Source organism: Dendropsophus ebraccatus, chromosome 10 (assembly GCF_027789765.1).
Source record: "Dendropsophus ebraccatus isolate aDenEbr1 chromosome 10, aDenEbr1.pat, whole genome shotgun sequence".
Classification (NCBI taxonomy): domain Eukaryota; kingdom Metazoa; phylum Chordata; class Amphibia; order Anura; family Hylidae; genus Dendropsophus; species Dendropsophus ebraccatus.
The window spans coordinates 44,474,096-44,495,286 of NC_091463.1; the positions used below are offsets into that span (position 1 = coordinate 44,474,096).

General features: G+C 38.8%; 1 protein-coding gene across 2 annotated transcripts in view; it reads right to left on the reverse strand.

Annotated features, from left to right (window-relative positions):
• Nucleotides 1-2,832: 2,832 nt before the first annotated feature.
• LOC138802432 (gamma-aminobutyric acid receptor subunit beta-4) overlaps nucleotides 2,833-21,191 on the reverse strand; it is a 170,776-nt gene continuing 152,417 nt past the window's right edge. The window contains exons 5-9 of one of the 2 annotated variants that reach the window (XM_069985733.1): nucleotides 20,819-20,901; nucleotides 17,305-17,445; nucleotides 6,547-6,699; nucleotides 3,662-3,918; nucleotides 2,833-3,294 (exon numbers count right to left, since the gene is read on the reverse strand). In XM_069985733.1, coding sequence (XP_069841834.1) covers nucleotides 2,926-3,294; nucleotides 3,662-3,918; nucleotides 6,547-6,699; nucleotides 17,305-17,445; nucleotides 20,819-20,901 — 1,003 coding nt within the window. In that variant the 3' untranslated portion in view covers nucleotides 2,833-2,925. The remainder of the gene's footprint in view (nucleotides 3,295-3,661; nucleotides 3,919-6,546; nucleotides 6,700-17,304; nucleotides 17,446-20,818; nucleotides 20,902-21,191) is intronic. The other variant, XM_069985734.1, reaches the window with a different exon arrangement.

A 21,191-nucleotide genomic window follows, 5' to 3' on the forward strand; every position in this document is an offset into this window, starting at 1 on the left:
CTAAAGAAGGTTGACAGAGGCAAATAGTGTGCTTTATATGCAAATCCATATTATACTATTGAACTAGGTAAAACATTTTAATGTAAACTTTATCATAAATAACTTTTATATTTGGGGCGGATGAAAAGGCTCCGGGTCTACTCTTCTGTGGTTTTATGACTACAGTTGGTAATACCCTTTACCTACAGTTTATATTAGAGAGGGAGAGAAATGGCTCAATAAAGCAGAATTTGAAAAAGTCAATATACATAAACAGTATTCACTGATATAGGGAGGCAAACATATGCGTGTGAAATTTGTATGGGAAAAAACGATATAATGCATTTAATCATAGTTTGTGTTTTAGTGCAGCATGTTTAGGAAAAAAATAGTATGGTACCGTGTTATCCAGAAAAAACCATGTGGTGGTAAATACTTTTGATCAATGTATTTTAGGAGTGATACCTTTATTGGCCAATAAAGGTACCACTCCTAAAATACTTTGATCGAAAATATTTACCGCCACAGTGCAGCATGTAGAATTTATTAGAAGTACCAAGATAGTCTTACTCTTTGAAGAATATCTTCTACAGTCTTCAATAGAAAAATGTCTATCACCTTTCAATGAATTGGATCAGTGAGGCCCTCTGGAAACTTTCAGAACCATTGGGACATATCACACTTTTGCCAGCTGTTCTAGAAAACACATGCTTCAGAGTGGTTATGACTCACAGTAACTTCATTGGGTAGTTCAACTTGAGCCATGCATAACAATAAAATAACTGTTAAAATAGTAAGACCAGAGGAGACCAGAGTTAAATTTGCCCATGGGATCCTAAAACAAATGCTTCCGTACAGAAAGTCTGCAAGAGTAGGAACGGTACATCATATTGTATTTCACATGTTATATCAAACATGTTTCATGATAAAAGATTTTGTGACAAATGAAAATGCTCTCAGAAAACGGTTTTCTGTTTGCTGTTCATAGACAATTCAAAGCAGAATCTTTGCTCCACATGACAAAAATAAGTTCCACAGAAGATATGAAAAAGAGATTTGTTGTTCTTGATATGGCACAATTAGTTTGCCCCACAATAGACCTAGTTTCACCTTTATGCAAAGACCCCTACATGAAAGCTTCATGAGCATATCCTCTTTTTTCCTTATACCTATGAAAACTGATTAATATGAAATAATCTAGTATAATATACCACTAACATTCAAGTTTTTTAGGCATGGCTCCTTATTGTAACTTCTTGAGACAGTGCTATGTGGAGGGATAGCCTCACAGTTTTAATACTATTTATAAAAGTTCTATTTCCTCAGTAGATTTGGCACTGCTCATGTCCCTGAGCCAGTGGGGGTCATTTATTAAACTGGGCAATGCAGAAGCAGAAATAGGCCTCTATCTGCTATAACATTTATAGAAATGTCACATAGCTATACTGTATCAAATGTTCCAGTACAAAACCTTCAAGCTTTTGGTGATGAATTCTGCGGGCCTTTGGGGCATCAATTTTCTGACAAACGCTTCAAAGCCATGCGCCCTGAGAAGCCATGCCCCCTTTCAACGAAAAGCGAAAAGATGCACCAATTGCAAAATAGAGATTAAACATATTTACAATAATAGATCTGTTGCATCTTGTACCCAACATTTTTTGCATCACATTACTGGCATAGATTTAATAAATGGCCCCCAGTTTATATGTCACTTGGCACTTCATTTGTTTGTGAATACATGTATTTTAGTATATAATCAAACCTACCTAACTATTAATTGAATTCTAGAGAAATCAGGGGTCATTTAGCATAGAAACTAACATAACAGCCAATTTTCTTAGTACATTTTATAGCCATTATTTTGAAACAGGCATGTGTATCGTGGGCCTATGCTCTCCTGTGCATATTAAAACATGAGTATGATCAGTTTCTGTTCATAATTTACACAACACTATACAACATTTATATTTTTGGCAGGGAGTTCTCACGACAGGTCCAGAACCATAGAATAGTTAGTTGTTTAACACTTAGGCATCATTTTTTGGCACTCGGGTCCATCTGATAGATTTCCAATCATGACTTAATGTAAATCTACACTTTTTTTTAATACCAGATATGGCATGGGCTCATTTAGGTTTTTCTAACACTATGATCATTTCTTATACTAAATAATAGTAACTTGCACATTTAAATTAAAACTTTTCTAATTTTAAGAAACATGAATGTTTTATCAAATACTGTAAACAGTGATTTAAAATGTGCAATATTCACTTTAGTATCTTTTTTCTTCATAATTGTTTCTTCACCTTTTTATGAGTGTTGTAGTCCACAACCATTTACTTTTTTTTTTTTTTTAGCTTTTCCTTTCTCTTTTTTGAGAAATATGTTTGGCTTTTTTCCCAAAACCATTCATAAATATGTATTTAGCCAAAGTGCAGCTCAAGTTAGCAATTGGAGATATTCTGTTCTACAGAGTTGTTTGCATGCATGTACAAACTTTTCTGTGCCTTTATAGCCTCACAATATATAGCAAAATTAAGTTAAAACTGCATAAGAGAAAACAATTACCGGTATTCTCATTCTAACCCTGTACTACCTTCACATTCCCCTTGTTGGAGATGCCTTGCTTATCAACTTGTTAGTTTTTACCTTAATTAGCTAAGTCTCAAGAAAAAAAGGTTTCTTCTTTATCACATCCAATATGACGCACAGTACCCAGCCTTAATCAATTTCCAGGTAAAAGAAAAAATAGGAAATTTGGTGAAAAAAATGTGTGACAAAAAGTGCAATTCTCCTTCCCCCTCTTCGACAGCTTTAGCTTCCGCTTCTTTCTCTGGGCCAAATATCAAACTTTGAATCAAGAGGGGGTTAGAGACTTAGGTGAAGCTTGTGTCCTGTGGAAGGAAGGGGTGTGCACAGCTTAGGGTGAAAGGTAATGGAGATGCTTCAGTTGACATAGTACATCCAGTAAACCAAGTTAAAAAATCCAAACGTGATGGGGAAAATGATTCTGGACCATTTGTCGATGGTACTGACATCTGTAAGGTCTGGAATCTTAAGCTTTAACTTAGAAGAACGTCGCCGAAGGCGGCAATTGGCACGTCCACGTGTGGCTGATAGGGGAACATGACGCTCCAGTGGAGTGTGACCAAAACTGTCCCCTCTTGATGTCAGCTGTTTGCGGAACTGGATCCCTGAGGTGTCATATGACAGGACGGAGTTCCGGGAATCACCAATGCTACTTCCCATCTCAGTCGACATCAACTCACTGCTCATGTCAAGGGTGCTGAGAAGAATGTTTCCATAAGGATCAACCTGGGATACAGAAACAAACATCACTATTAGTGGCAACAGTACACTGAAGAAGGTGGGGGTGTCACAGAATCTGCACACCTCACAGTTTTTGCTTTGTCGTGGGTAGACATGAACACCACTGTGCAGAGAAAAAGCTGATGCTTTCCAATCTATCAAAATAGTTAAGCATATTGTATCACTTTTAAAATAGGAGGGACACCTCTAATGAGTGTCTCTTTGAAAAACATGTTTCTTATCACTTCCTTTAATATTACATTTGGATCATGTTACATTACATCATGTCACTGCTTCAGTATTATGTCATAGATCCAATATATAGTCATAGAAAGTCTTTTTTTTTCTTTATAGCCATATAATACCAAATTACCTGTTCTCTTACTCTCCTTTCTTCATAGCGATGACGTTCATTATTTGATTTGCTTGTTCTCTCGTTTAACTTTTTCTGCTGTTGAGGGCCCCGGCCAAAGAATACATAATTAACAAATGCATATTCCAATAGGGCCAGGAACACAAACACGAAGCATCCCATAAGATACACATCAATAGCCTTAACATATGGAATTTTAGGCAGGGTCTCCCTTAGATGTGTGTTAATTGTTGTCATAGTGAGCACAGTAGTCACTCCTAAAATACAAAAATAAAACAAAAAAATATAACTTATTATTGGTACTTTTGTTCTAAGTCAATTTCTAACCCAAAGAAAAAAAAAATCCAGTTTCCAGTGGAGCTGACCAGGGATAATTATTAAAGTTATAATTTCAACAATAAGCACTAATGGGAAATGTATTAAAGGGGTACTCCAGAGAGTAAAGTTTTCCTGTTAATACATTGCTTTCATAAAGTTATATTACTTTGTATATCATCTTCTGTTGAGTGGCATTAGTAAGGGGTGACACAGCCCCTCTACTGCACCAACATTAATTTCGGTGACTGCAGGGCTGTCTAAGCCCTGTAGTTCCCAGACCCCTGCTCTTATCAAGCACTGTCACACAGTGCTATCAATAAAGTGCAGGATGCCGGAGTGAGGCTGCCCGTTACTAAGCGCAGCAGCCTTTTCACAGCAAGCGATGATTATTATCACCGCTCACTCTGCTACAGCTAATTCGACAGCCCTTCATTTTCCGATACGAACATTAGTGGCAGCAGGGGGGGCCCACGTCACTCCTTATTTTAATGAAGATATATTAAAGCAATATTAAAGTTATATGAATAATTTTTAAAGCAATATCTTAAAAACAAAAAACTCTATTCTTCAGAATACCACTTTAACATCCTGTAACTTTTCTGGCGTCATTCTGGCACAAACTTTTGTGCAACTGTCTTTTTGCACAATAATTTGTGACTTTCTGAAACATAATGCCACTGACACCACTTTTGTCCCTGTCCCTGAAGGATAACCAATCTTTTGTCAGATATAGCAGCTGAAGATATATCTATGATTTGTGACAATCTGATGTAGTGAAAATAGACCCTAGTCCAGAGCACACTTACGTAGTGAGTCTGCTGGTCACCTTCACAAATCACATTGTACTTTTGTTTTATAACAATTGTAAAGTACGCCTACTCAAAAAAAAAAAAGAGGGGTTAACCAGCATTATAAAAACAACATGGTCACTTTTTTTTCTAGCGACAACACGACTCTAGTCTCTATTTCAGGTGTGGTTTGCAGTTAAGTTCCATTCACTTCAATAGAACTAAGTTGCAAAACCCCACCCAAACTGGAGTTGTGCCGTCTGTGGAAAAAAGTAGTCATGTTTTTCTGATGCTGAAAACCCCTTTAAAAGCTAGGTTCACGCCTCGTTTTTTGCACAATGCCAGTCTATACATTAGAAACTTATGAAAAGAGGATGCTGACACTAGCCCCATGTGTTGCCGACAGCCCCATTGACTTAAACAGTTTAACTATGTTCTGTCTATTTCCCTGACGTGTTTAGGCAGGACTCAAAAGCATGGCAAACAACACTTTTGAGTCCTGCACCAAAAAAAAATTATATGTCAGGAAATGGACAGAATGTAGTCAACAAAAATGACTACATCCTGCCCATTCAAGTCAACGAGGCCATTGGCAACAAGTCGGGCTGTCGTCAATATCCCTTTTTCATAGGTTTCTGACATATTGCTTGGTGTGGGACAGAAAACAAGGTGTGAAAATAACCTAACAAACCAGACACCTTAAACACCACAAATGATAAATTCCCCTCAAGGTCATTAGTAGTAGAAAGGTTTGCTTTGACTGAAAAAATCTGGGATTTCTTAAAAATAAATGTTTCTTTAAATGTGTTTTTAAGGCAGTGTTCACATACATTAAAATGGCTTTTTTTTAAACCAGTAAATCAGTATTATTTTCTGCTAAAACTGGCAGATTTTCTATTAAAAATGTGTTCCATTGTTGTGAATGAAAAAACTGCCATTGGCACACACAAGGGGTAAAACAATCTTTTGGTATTGTAAAAGATGTTAAATTAATTTGCATAAATTTTATTTTCAGCCAATTTCAGGTAAAAATCTAGTAAAAAAAAAAAAAAAAAAAAGGTCAAGAATGAAGTGTGTGTAAACATATACTGCATTAGACATGTACTGTAATTCGCATGAAGATATTTTCAGTTTCCCTATGTTGCAGATGTGTTTAGTGTATGCTCTAAATACTGAGAATGATCAGAATCCTAGCCAGAGAGGAAAATCCTGACAGAATACTAACAGGACAACTGGTTACTTTATAAAATTGAATAATATTCTGATTCTACATCGTGGGTATACCTAGCAGGGCTTGTGCCCAGGGTGCTTAGGAGGCATAACTAGATTAATAGATCAGTCATACATTATTTTACCATTTATCAACAATACACGTGAGACCTTTATTTTATAGTATTGTTTTTCACATTATTATACCCTTAGGCTAAGTTCACACACAGTCTTTTTTTGGCTATTTGACAGTCGTCTTTTCGGACATCCGTCATTTTGAAGCCAAATAACGTGTTATTTTAAAATAACGGACGCATTTGCAAAATATTTGTTATTTCGTTATTTGGCCTCGACATGACGGACTTCCAAAAAAAACGGACGTCGAACAGCCAAAAAAAGATGTGTAAGGTGTGTAAACCTAGCCATAAGCTTAATCTTTTGCCCATACTGAAATAAACATCTATCCTAGGTTATGCATACACGTTTCCAGTGGTGTCAGGCAGTATAGTTGTCAGCTGAACAGGTGTCAGGCTACCATTCTATGTTTATGGCCACCTTTACTGTACATACCAAGTGCCACTCTTGCTGCAGATGCATCATAGTTAATCCAGAATGAAACCCAAGACAGAATAGTGATCAATATCGATGGCATGTAGGTCTGAAGTATAAAATATCCAATGTTTCTCTTAATTCGGAAACTCAGGGACAGACGGGGATAGGAACCTGAAAAAGTAGGACAGATATTAGATGATGTAGACAAGCTTATTAAAACAGGATTTACCAGGTGCTAAACATAAATTTAAGGTTGGTTTTAGGAATGAATAAGCTTAGATTTCCACTGAAATCAACACACTCAGGGTCCTATTAGACGGGCCGATGTCGGCCCGATCAATAATGTAAATGATCAGCTAGATCGGTGCTCATTTTCTGAGCCTATTACACAGCTCGATTAGCCTGATTCGGTCGATTATTGAATATCAGGAAATCTATACTTCTATATCTGATGACTATGTGTTTTTTTTTTTCCTAAAATCAAGTAGTAGCAGTAGGCACACACAATATACACTTTTGAAAACATTTAAAGAGGTATCCCAATATTTGGAAAAAATAAATAAAAAATAATACAGTGCTAGATTGATGAAAAAGTGCCCGTTTTGGAAGCAAGCTGAAAGGACCAGCGGAGTGTAGAGGATCTGGAAAAAGAAGAACAGCAGCTGCAGTGGTTCAGCGAGGGACTGGTGGAGGAAAGTAATGGGGTCCTTTTTCTATTTTTCTACTGCCCCATCCATATAATAATTTTTTTGAAAGTACTGGAATATTCCTTTAACTCTCCAAAGCAACAGGGTTTTTCTTTTTTTTTTTTTTACAATTGTACATATGTGTTTGTGAATGAATGTATAACATATGCATGTGTATATATTACGTGTGTCTGAATGATGTGTTATCATTTTTGTGTATATATGCATTTACTCTGTAATTGTACATACAAAATCCTGTACAAAACCCTGAGGTACAATAAAATGACATCAGGGGAGTTTAAATAGTGCACCTAGGCTTGATGATTATCCAAGCAAGAGATAATGACAAGCTGGATTGGCACTGTGAAATATTGTGAAAACTAGAGATAAGCGAAGCGAATCAAGATTCGTAGTGAATTGCGCTCTCAATACGCTTTGTTCTGTAAAGCTAATTCCCGCCGATTTGTTAAGGAAATTCGCAAAAAAACTAAATGGCGGCTGCACATGTTGTCTGGACCGTCACTAGGTGGGAGAAAGGGATTAACCATAATGCCTAGCGCTCGTCCAATCAGCTGCAGGCCCCTCTGTGATGTCAGCACCTCCCCCTCACTTTCTATATAGGGCGGTTCGTTAACGGAGAAGGCAAGTAGGCTGTGTGTGGAGGAGAGAGCAGGATCGCAGCAGGCAGTTACAGCAGAGCAAGGAGAGACTAACAGAGCGATTTAGGGACAGAGAGGAGAGAATAGGATAGGAGGGCTGATTGTGGGTGATGGCAGCACCTCTCCCTCTATATAAGGCACATTGTTAAGGAGGTGGCCAGTCGGCTGTGTGTGGATGAGTGACTGGCTGATTGACATTTTTTTTAAATTGTGATTTTCAGATTTTTGACACTTTTACAAAAACATGCTTTAACAAATCCACCCTTCTGTAGTAGTCCCAGTATTGTAGCTACTATAGCTCTGTCTGAAATTAGGTTAGATATTATTGTTAGGCGATGTAGTCTATATTATTGTTTCCCGCATAAAATGTATATGTTGCATGCATTCTTTCCTATAGTGTAAATTAATAGGAAATGGATTCTGCTGCATGACATAGTTGTAATACAATCAGCAACCTAGCCAGGGTTCATCACCAGTATTGCAGTCAGAATGCGGCAAACAGACAAGATGTGTGACTGCAAAGATAAACAGAAAAAAGCGCACCCATTCTCTATTTCAGCGCTGCCTTTAACAAATTCACAGGAGTAGTTGTTTAGGATGCCAAAAAGGCAAAAAGCGTTTATTGAAGTAAGCACAAATATAACACGTTTCCAGAGCCTGAGCTCTCTTCATCAGATATAGTGCATATAGGATACAGTGACAAGACAAATGATATACACTCACCGGCCACTTTATTAGGTACACCTGTCCAACTGCACGTTACCACTTAATTTCTAATCAGCCAATCACATGGCGGCAAGTGCATTTAGGCATGTAGACATGGTCAAGACAATCTCCTGCAGTTCAAACCGAGCATCAGTATGGGGAAGAAAGGTGATTTGAGGGCCTTTGAACGTGGCATGGTTGTTGGTGCCAGAAGGGCTGGTCTGAGTATTTCAGAAACTGCTGATCTACTGGGATTTTCACGCACAACCATCTCTAGGGTTTACAGAGAATGGTCCGAAAAAGAAAAAACATCCAGTAAGCGGCAGTTCTGTGGGCGGAAATGCCTTGTTGATGCCAGAGGTCAGAGGAGAATGGGCAGACTGGTTCGAGCTGATAGAAAGGCAACAGTGACTCAAATAGCCAACCGTTACAACCAAGGTAGGCAGAAGAGCATCTCTGAACGCACAGTACCTCCAACTTTGAGGCAGATGGGCTACAGCAGCAGAAGACCACACCGGGTGCCACTCCTTTCAGCTAAGAACAGGAAACCGAGGCTACAATTTGCACAAGCTCTTTGAAATTGGACAGTAGAAGATTGGAAAAACGTTGCCTGGTCTGATGAGTCTCGATTTCTGCTGCGACATTCGGATGGTAGGGTCAGAATTTGGCGTCAACAACATGAAAGCGTGGATCCATCCTGCCTTGTATCAACGGTTCAGGCTGGTGGTGGTGGTGTCATGGTGTGGGGAATATTTTCTTGGCACTCTTTGGGCCCCTTGGTACCAATTGAGCATCGTTGCAACGCCACAGCCTACCTGAGTATTGTTGCTGACCATGTCCATCCCTTTATGACCACAATGTACCCAACATCTGATGGCTACATTCAGCATGATAATGCGCCATGTCATAAAGCTAGAATCATCTCAGACTGGTTTCTTGAACATGACAATGAGTTCACTGTACTCAAATGGCCTCCACAGTCACCAGATCTCAATCCAATAGAGCATCTTTGGGATGATGTGGAACGGAAGATTCGCATCATGGATGTGCAGCCGACAAATCTGCGGCAACTGTGTGATGCCATCACGTCAATATGGACCAAAATCTCTGAGGAATGCTTCCAGCACCTTGTTGTATCTATGCCACGAAGAATTGAGGCTGTTCTGACGGCAAAAGGGGGTCCAAACCGTTACTAGCATGGTGTACCTAATAAAGTGGCCGGTGAGTGTATAAAGGCTATATAAAGGAGTAAAGGGCGCCAGTCCCACCCACATATGCAAATAAGTACATGTAATTAAACTCTGTAAACAAACAGAAGTGGGAATCAAATATAGTCAAAATGTCTGTAGTAAATATGTAGTTATATTACATAGGACAACCAGTAAATATTCACAAGTAAATTCATTAAGCCTGAGTGGGGATGGAATCCCCATAGGGCCGTGGCGCTGTACAAAGCTGATGTGAGATGTGAGACTAGTCAGGAATGTATCCAAGGCTTACAAAAGGAACCAATCACACATTCCAAAGGGCAAGTCAGGAACTAGGTTGCAAGGTAAGTAAATAGGCCAAGGTAAGGATCAGAAAGAGGAACTAGGACAACTTTCTACCTTAACAACCAAGCAATGAGCTGTACATCAATTGAGGAGCACCCGACTAGGCCACTTGCTGGGATTTGTAGTTGGAAATGGACAAAGCTTGAGGTGTAAGGCATACCAGGGCTAAATATGAAAAGTCTTTGGTACTGCCTGCACAGTAAATCTGTCATGGTTGTGTACATACTCATGAGCTTCAGTCCTGAAACTATTAATTGTCCATCACATTTGTTTTTGTCTGGGTAAAGCAAAGAGGTGTATCTTGGAGCTTCTGAGTCCCAGTGCAAAATCTATAGCAGGCACCCAGTCTAATATGTGCCGAAGATAAAAGGTATGACCGCTATTTCTGTATCCTCTGCCCTTAATACAGATGAATGCATATTCATTAACGTAATAGCTATGGATATACTGCTCCTACATCTTGTGGAGAATTCACTTAAGACGGACAGAGTAAAAACTCGCAGTCCAGCAAACCTTGACTACTAAATAGCACTGATATGCCATCTTGTTTAGGTTCAGGTGCCATTAAGAGGGTTATCTATTTTAGTACTATATCATGTAGGTCTATGTCCTGCTAAGCTAGGCACCAAGGCATACCTGTAGATCCATTGTGTATTCAGAGGGTGAATGCGTATCCCTGAAGTAAAATACCCGAAACAAGCTTGTCACTGACGTCTCTTTCCATTTAATAGCTCTGTACTGTCTGAGCCACTATGCTTACACACTGGGTTGTCATAGTAACGGATGCAATTACGATATCACATGATAGCCAAGCAGTTGTGGAACAGAAGAGTGGACATGAAATTAGTCTTTTTCCATCCTATTTATAGATCAAAATACATGTCCTGGAAAATGTGTGTTATAGTGGTCTATTCCTGGCAGATTATTGGAGTAAAGGTCTCTTATGCCCTTTGTTTACAATGAAACACAAATGATGAGAATCAAAATGTCACATTAGTATGCCTAACATTAAATAATGCTTACCAGAAAGCATAAAATACGCCCTAAAATTTTCTTGTGAAGTAGGATACCATAGTAATACAACAGCAGTTTCCCATCTAGGTATCCACCACAAAACAAAATGTCGGAATGTGTAATTGTGCCCCCCAAGAGTACAAAATGCCAAAATTCAGGTCGTAAGGCCCAAATGTCCTTTCAAAAGGCCAGACAGCTAGGCTCATGCACAGTAAAATATACGCAAAATACGATTGGAGAGAGGAGAGAGTGAGAGGAGGACAGGAGCAGTCCAGCTTCATACCCCAATCTTTCTTCTAATGTTTTTCAAACAGTACAATTACAAAATCAATCCTAGTAATTCCTTGACAATAAAAAAACTATTTTTTCTCTCAGGTTTAGGCTATGTTTAATATTAAATGCTATGAAATGCGCAATTTGTGCTAAAATATCGCCATTTTTGTCGCAATTTTGAGAAATAATGACAAGCCGCAAAATAGTGCTATTTTACAGCAATTTGTGCAGTTAGAAAAATAGCGCTATTTAACGCTAATTTAAATGCTATGTGTAAACATTAAGCCTATGTTCACGCTGCGTAAGTAACGTAATAATCGCGGCCGGTGTCTTATGTCATGTGAACATGGCCTAAGACCATAAGAGGAAGTAACTGGTGAAGAGGCGGTGCACCCTCTGACTGAAACATTGACTGAGAGACCAAAAAAACAAACAATAACCAGTTTAGTAGTAGGGAAGTGTGTGTGTATGTGGGGGTGGAGGGTGGTGGTAAATAAGGATTTAAGGGGGGCAAAGGAGGAAGAGAATACGAGGGGGGTTAGGGATATTCTGGAATCATAGTGTATCATGGTATCACAGTTTTAATATTAGCTTAGAGTCAAAAGGATGCCTGGAGTGGTCAGTTCAGATCAAGACAGGTTAGGCAATGTTGACTTATATTTCAACCTTGGTCCTTGGTTGAACTTGATGGACATGTGTCTTTTTTCAACTGTATTGACTATGTAACTATGTAACCATCTGGCCCTTCCATAGTATGGATTTGGTCTAGTTTGCTATGCCAATCATGTACTGGCGAAGAGATGGTTTGGTTTCATGAAGTGGGGATGAGAAGCTTAGCTGTTGTAATAAGATGACCAAGAGCAAATCTCTGGTTAGCAATATTTGCCGAGGTGGCAACCAGAAGAGTACCAATTGCGGAGTTAGGCTAATGCATGAATCACATATCTTGTGTATTGCTCTCTCAACAGAGCCCCAAAATGGTTACTATGAGGGCAATGCCAGAGTGCCTCTTCTACTGTTGTATCTCCAGCTATTGATTAGTCCCTACTGAAACTTGTTGAGGAGTTTTATGCCAATGTGTCAAAATGTATATAAGTTTTCTTAAATGGTGATGGAATTTGAGAAACCCTGTGAGTTTGCAAATATGTTTTTGATTTCTTGTGAGGAAAAAGTGATATTAACCTCATCTTCCCATGAGATTATATAACTTGGTTTACTTGGCAAGTTCAGAGTAAGGAGAAATGAATGCATTTTGGAAAGGCCAATTGGTATCGTTTGTAAGTGCTCTTTCATGTGTGTATATCAAGATAAAACATTTTATGAAGAGGGGTTGAAGTCACATGTTTGGAGGAAGTTAAGTGCATGTGCCATGTCTAGAGACAAAAGAAAGGGGTAAGAGGAACTGAAGGAAACAGGGATATCGGCTATTTTTTATGGTTGAGGGGATATTTTGCTAGAAAGTATCACATGGAGCATTTGGAGAGATATACTGCTTTACATAAAGTATAGATATGTTAGGAGAGGGAGAAGGTGAGAAAGAGTGCTTCGTATTTAGCTGCAGTTAAAGTAGCGTAGAGTTTTGGGGAGATACGGGATTGCTAATTTTTCTGCTCTAACATTAAGAGAATGTTGGCTAGTGAGAGTGCTCCTCAGAGATGGATAGCTTCATAATATTTCAGGGGTCTGGTAGGGCAATGCCTTTCTTAAGTTTCTAACAAGTAAGAGTGGAGTATGAGAGGAAAGCTTACCTTGATTCCACAAGAATTGGTTAAATACAGACTTTATATTTCTTAAAAAATGAAATGGGATTTTATAGGTCTCTTATTTCTCTTGGAAATGTATGACTAAGGCCTGGCATACATGACATTTTGTTGACACAACATACTGACTTTTATAGTGTTGTTTTAATGAAATCATTCCAAAACCATATTTTATTCTGGCATCAATGTGTTGATTTAGGCAAAACCATCCTTTTACCATTGGTGGATAGTGCCATGGTGGAGAAATGTATAGTCTGATGTGACTTCATACCTCTTCATCACTGATCTCATCAAGAGGCATGAGTTTTAGCAATGGACCAAAGTGGGATGGAGGGTACAGTGACCGATACCTTCAATGACAGTATCACAGTTCAGTTGCAATACTACAGGTACAGGTGTGGCACTGTCTTTGGAAGATGTTTTTGTAATCCTGGAAACCCCCCGTTGACTATGGAGCTACCAGATGCAACATACAGAAATACACTAAGGTTTTTGTAATCTGGATTCAATGTTTTTAAACCCCTTGTCAATAGGACTTGTCCTGGCACAATAATACTGCCAATGATGATTAGACAATAAGTTTGGGGAACATGGACCTTTGACAATCAGAATAGTAACAGCCAATTGTCAATTAAGCCATACATTTCCTGGAGGAATAACACAGGAAAGGCACAATGTATGAAAAGATGTTCTAGAATTCAAAAGACCTGAAAGCTGCTTTATAATAGTTGCGTATCCTGATCAGCGTGGTACAGTCTGGTACATAGTGCATGTATAGAACTGGGATCTACCACTATATGGTCACTGTACAGTATGCCAGTATTATCGATTATAATGGTTATATTGGTGCTCGCATAGTATGTTTCTGTGTTCCCATTTTATTTTCCATCTCTTGCTGACGATAAAGGAAAATTTGCTACAGCGTGCAACACATACCCCTGGTATACCTGATCTTAGCATGTCCACTTTTATTTTAGCTCAGCAGCCAAGTCATGAGCCTCAGACAGGAAGTTAGAGTGGACTTTATGGCCTGGGCAATTTCGTCATGAGGCCTACATGGCCGCAGTAGTAGTAAATCCTCTGGATTGCTATTAGACTTGACATTGGCTAGATTTAGAAAGGGTGTCTCAGGAGACCCTGGTCTTTACCCTTTAATTTGTTACAGAGATCTAGATTTTCCTACAGGGGACACCCCAAAACAAACTCCAAGAATCTGCTGAATCACTTTTTTGTTTACATTCCCACTCCCCGCCAAAATGTAAAGAATTTTCTAATATATAAAAAAGATGGGTCTTGGAAAAGGGGACATATAAAAAAATCCAAATTCATAAGGCTAAAAATAGCCCCCTTAATGCTCTGTTCATGCAACACCTTTTCTTTGGACAGCTGTGATTTAACGCTAAAAGAAAGTCAGTCATCTTTTAATAAAGACAGACGTAAATAATGATCATGATGGTGGCTGTCCAAAAGAGGCCATCATTTCGACTTTGTGTGAACTTTGTGTGAATATAGCCTAAAGGGGTATTTCCATCTCAGCTTTTTATATCCGACCTTATCCATAGGCAAAAGGATAACAGGTAGATCATTGGAGACCCCCACCAATCCCAAGAACACAATAGTCATACCAATCTGCCATCTCAGCCTGCATTGCATTCATTCTAAATGGTGATGCTAAACACTGACAAGCGGAGAACTTAGAAAGGCATAAAAAAAAAAAAAAAATTGGGGAGCGATCTATTCTCTAGCAACCAACATTTAACCTTGATATCCTTGAAGTAAGTGGGTTACTCACGTCTCGGAGGGGAGATTGGTCCCCCCCGCCGCCAGGAAATCTCGTAGCCACAATACAGCCAGTCGATGTTGCACTTCTCAGTGAAGGACAGGATTTCTCCCCAGATCTTCTATGCGCAGCCTATTGAGTCTTCTGTCGTGCTTTACAGCTAGGACCGGAGCAAATTCCTCGATCACAGTGATTTGAAGATAAATTCGGTGATAATATTAATGATATATGATATGATATGATATGATAATATTAAAACAACAAATTTATTCTTTGTCCAACGCGTATCGGAATACCCAATTCCTTCATCAGGGACATAGTAGCAAATAACTGACATACACTTTAAAAATCCTACTAGCTCCTTATTCCTCCTCCCCTTTATATCACTGCCGGGGCATCTAATTCATATAACATACATTTATAAAAACACACATATACATAAATATCTCAACTCTATTAGACAACAAACAATCTTAGGGGAAAGATCAGAAGAGGAGATAATTATAAAAGATCATCTAAACTGTGGTTCAGATTTTGTTATTTACGTACTGGAGTGCCCGTGTGGCCTCCAGTATGTGGGAAGAACCACTCAATCTCTACGACGGAGAGTCAATACACACAGATTCAATATTAAACATAGATTCCCCAAACATAGTGTTTCCCGTCATTTTTTTACAATTTCACAATGGAGATGATAGTGGATTTAAAGTATTTCCAATAGAAAGGATAAATTTTCAGCTGCATAGATTTAATAGGTTATGCAAAAGAGAGAGCTTTTGGATATTCAAATTAGACACTTTGGTACCCAATGGACTTAATGAGATGATAGAAAGGGTATAAATTTTATTGATATATATGTCTTTGTTGTCTAATAGAGTTGAGATATTTATGTATATGTGTGTTTTTATAAATGTATGTTATATGAATTAGATTGCAAATTTTGCCCCGGCAGTGATATAAAGGGGAGGAGGAATAAGGAGCTAGTGGGATTTTTAAAGTGTGTGTCAGTTATTTGCTACTATGTCCCTGATGAAGGAATTGGGTATTCCGATACGCGTTGGACAAAGAATAAATTTGTTGTTTTAATATTATCACCGAATTTATCTTCAAATCACTGTGATCGAGGAATTTGCTCCGGTCCTAGCTGTAAAGCACGACAGAAGACTCAATAGGCTGCGCATAGAAGATCTGGGGAGAAATCCTGTCCTTCACTGAGAAGTGCAACATCGACTGGCTGTATTGCGGCTACGAGATTTCCTGGCGGCGGGGGGGGGGGGGAGTTTAACCAATCTCCCCTCTGAGACGTGAGTAACCCACTTACTTCAAGGATATCAAGGTTAAATGTTGGTTGCTAGAGAATAGATCGCTCCCCAATTTTTCTTTTTTTTTTTTATGCCTTTCCATGTTGGACCGGTGACTTGAATCCTCCGGAGGGTGTAGCGATCCCGACAGAATTGTGTTATTAATCTCTTGGGCGTTGGTCTGCAGTGAGTGGTGAAGCTTCACCACTCACCAATTGTGAGTGTTTTATTGCCTAGAGTCCTGTTCCAACCATAGGAACGTTACCGCTCCCAAAGTGCGTTTTTTTCTTTCTATTTTTACATAAGCGGAGAACTTAGAAACATTTAGCAGCCCCATAAGGTGTGAATGGAGAGCAGGCTGGACAATTGCGCCTGTAACTATAAGATTTAAATCAGAGTTTTAAATAGAAGTTTACATAGAAATGCAGTTTTTGTTTCTTAGCAGTGGCTTTATCACAGAGATATACACTCCATTCTGGCCCCTGACTATTATATGATTGGTAAAGAGGCTTTCCGAATGTTACACTACCTTGTGAGTGCACAGAAAGTCAGTTTTCTAAGGCACTGTAACAATTATCAAGTCTCTTTGCTTATCACAAGAGATGAGCGAACCTCGAGCATGCTCGAGTCGATCCGAACCCGAACTTTGGGCATTTGATTAGCGGGGGCTGCTGAAGTTGGATAAAGGCTATGTGGAAAACATGGATATAGTCATTGGCTGTATCCATGTTTTCCAGACAACCTTAGAGCTTTATCCAAGTTCAGCAGCCCCAGCTAATCAAATGCCGAAAGTTCGGGTTCGGATCGACTCGAACCCGAGCCCGGTTCACTCATCTCTACTTATCACTTGATGCAGCCAGGGACAAGAGTGGACCGAAAAAACCCCTGACCACGCGGCAGAATATGTGAATTTCGAATTTTTAGGGCTATGGATTGTGCCAGTACACAAATAAAGTACAGAAATAAAGACATGCCAAAATAATAGTCTTTTTGGTAAATACAACATTCACTTTAAGGCCATAATATGTGTGTAATAGTATTTTACCTGTTGTAAATACAACTTTCTTAGTAACCAGTCGGGTTTCAATTATACTGAACTGTGGCAATTCCAGAGCAGGTACTCCAGTCACAGCTGCCTCTTCCCCTCCTTGCCAGAAGAATTCAATGTCATCTGTTGTGTATCCATCTGAAAAAGTTATCAGTTTATTAGAAATGAATCCTAAACACCTTTAGTTTTAGCTGAATGCAAACTATTAACGATACTATTAACTAAACTACAATGATCAGCGAAAAGTTTGTTTTATTACTAACCCTGTGACATACTGTATGACTGTTTATGGGTAGAATACGTTACAGTAATGCTAAATTTGCCTCCATATATTCCGAACTGTACCCAGATGATGGACAATATATCATCCTGGAATAGTTCACAATGTAAAGCAATCTAGAACTTGGAAAGCAATGTGACTTTGAGAAAATTTTTATTTTATTTTAAGTAGCTGTTTCTTATCTGTGGTCTGTAGGTAACAAAATGATAAGCAAGGGTCTACATTAAAGGAGAAGTCCAGAGAAAATTTTTAGTCAAGTATTGTATTGCCCCCCCAAATATTATAAAAATCACCAATATACACTTATTACGGGAAATGCACATAAAGTGCTTTTTTCCATGCACTTACTACTGCATCAAGGCTTCACATCCTGGATAAAATGGTGATGTCACGACCTGACTCCCAGAGCTGTGCGGGCTGTGGCTGCTGGAGAGGATGATGGCAGGGGGGACACTGAGGGACACAGGGCACTGGAGGGACACTGAGCATCCCTCTGCCATCATCCTCTCCAGCAGCCACAGCCTGCACAGCCCTGGGAGTCAGGTCGTGACATCACCATTTTAAGTGAAGCCTTGATGCAGTAGTAAGTGCAGGGAAAAAAAGCACTTTATAAGCATTTGCCATAGTAAAGTATATTGGTAATTTGTATAACTTTGGGGGGGGGGGGCAATATGATTCTTTAATTACATTTTTTTCTATTCAGTGAATAGGTCCCTCTGCAATCATATCCTTACTTTCCAACACGAAATGGTTTAGACTCTATTGCCTTCAAACACTTTTCCATCCTTTTAAGTAGGATAGACGCTTGGGTAACAAAGTGTGTAACATGGGTATGTTCATAAAAAAATCTCCAAGATTATGAACTCATTCTTTTAAGTAGACACCATGCAAGATAAAATACTCCTTGCATACACAGGAAATGTTTTACATAATTATTTCAAAGCGTACAATTTGAAACGTACAAGAACACTGCTTTGATAAAGTTTTATTTAAAGGAATAGAAGCCCCAGTTACAAAAATGAATAATATAAAAACAAAATCTTACCTTTTTAAAGAGTACACCATAAAATAATGAATCTGGGCCTGCTCCATACCTGGAGGCTACACACATTCAGCAACGGACAGTGACATTAAAAGCCTGTAAATCTGCATTGTTGGTGATATAGTATGATGATTTGGCTCACTGTGACATAATCGCGTGGGAGACGATCTATTGTTTTGGCAGCTTGAGAACTGTACTAGGCATGCATGGCTGCCAAGACCTATCTATTGCTTCAACCTGCTTTAGTATGCATTGTACAGTTTATGCACTACATTGATCTATTAGATCGACACTGGGAGAATATACCAGCAGAGCATTTCATTAGGCATTGCAGGGGTGCACATTGGGCCACTTTACCACCAATGAGAACTGCCCAAACAGTTTAGATGCCATCAATATTAATGAGTGCCACATGTAAATAGTGGCATGTACCAGCCAGGTGTGAAACAAGCCAGAGTTTGTTTCATACTCCCCAACCGTAAAAGTATGTCATTAGTGGAAAAGTGGTTACAATGTACTCAGTTCTATTAACTTGTACTTTGCCTATGAGGATCTTCAGAGTGCAATACATATATTTTGCTACTCACAAACTCTGGTCTGTTACATGATACCCAGAGAGAGGTACGTAGGGAAACTTTTGAGAGTGTGGCAGCTGACCCACACTATCTAGGACCATAGGCCACACAAGAGATTATTGATGTTCAAGAGGGGGTATATTAAATATTTATCCATCCCTTGATGACAATACTCCTTGTAGCATCAGAGGACTTATACCCTATCCTTACAGAGTGGACTGGTAATAGAGTAGTGGGTTATATCCGCTTGACTGGTACTGAATCAGGTTCAAAGGCACAAAAGAGGCAGAAGCTTCTCTTTGCTGTGCCTGACCTTCTTATGCTACGTTTACACGGAGCGATTATCGGGCGAATTTTCGCGATAACGATCGAATTCGAACGATAATCGTACGTGTAAACGCGGCGAACGATCGAAAAATCGTTCATTTTGATCTTTTAACATGTTCAGAAATCGTCGTTCGCAAAAAATTCGCCGATCGTTCCGTGTAAACAGTCGTTCACTAATTTTACCTATGTGTGAGATAGGCTTAACCGATCGCAAAACGATCGCAAAACGAATTTTCTGTACGATATATCGTTCCATCTAAAGGCTGTTCGTTATAAAAAAAATCGTTACTTCAAAATCGCTAATCGTACGATTAGAACTAAATCGTTAATCGTAGTCTTGAACTAAAGTTAATTGGGTTTAGAGGCTTGAAGAGATAAACACTTCTCTTTCTGTGGCTTGACATTCTTTCATAAACTAGAAATAAGTTTACTAACTAGACAACTGACTATTCTATCCAGCAGCATTAGAGCTGTCAGACTTGTGGCTCTGGCAAATGCCAGACTCAGACCAGTTTAGGTCAACCCCTTCTGGGTGGAACTACTTCCTACGGTGCCTTGCACATGTTTTCATTGCCAAAAATGTGGGCAAGTCACGTGACCAAGCCATCACTCATCTAATACAGGGAATATGCAACTGTCAGCCCTTACACTTACTGTTTTACCTATGTGTATGCAATAAATGCAGTATTAAGGTGGGTTTACACTGAGGAATTCTCGCGGATAAATTCCGTGGAATTCCGTTGGCTGTACGTGCGCACGGCCGAGGGCCTTTCCGCCGGCTCCATAGATACCATTCTATGGGCCGGCTGATTTCGCATTCCGCCAAAAGAATTGACGTGTCAATTAAAAAAAAAAAAGATTTTTGGTCAATAACTCTTAAGTATTTTGTTTATTTATTCACCATTTATTCATTGTTCACCAACATATTCCACAGGATTGAACAGATATTATCATTCACTTCGGCCCCTGTCCTCATTACGGCTCACAGCCATATTTCCAAATTAACCTGTCAGGGTATTTTTGTGAAAGTAATATAAAGGAAAGGTATAACTTTTTATGATCACATTTCATAAATGTTACTTTCACCACCTGAGGGTACATTCACATGAAATTAATCTTATACCAGTTTCACATTTGATTTGATGCAACAGGTTCTTGTTATTTCTTTATATTGGTTAAATCCGCAGCATCAAATCTGCAGTGGATTAATTATGTGTGAACGCACCCCTAATGTACATCATATGTCTTTGATAATAAAACTTAGATGAATTAGGCAAAAGCACTTACAGCTCTCTATCTCTAAGGTACAATTCTGCTGGTCCAGAGGGTATCTGCGCAGATCCATCATACAAGCAGCAGTGGTTGTAATTCTGAGGAACAAAAATAAAAAGTTTATTATTACCATGCTATACATGTAAAATATATATTCTATTTACCAGCGAAAATATGAAATAGACAAAGTGTTTGACCAAACATAGTATTTAATCAATAATTAAGATAAGCCAAGCAATATATCAAGAAAAAATGAGAAAAATGTGTATAAAGTCTTTGTAGACTTTTTAATTTCTGTATACTGTTTCATTGAGTATGAGATACTTTTTCTTTGATACCTGTATACTGTTTTACCGCACATCTTTGACATCTGAGCTGGGAAATTAAA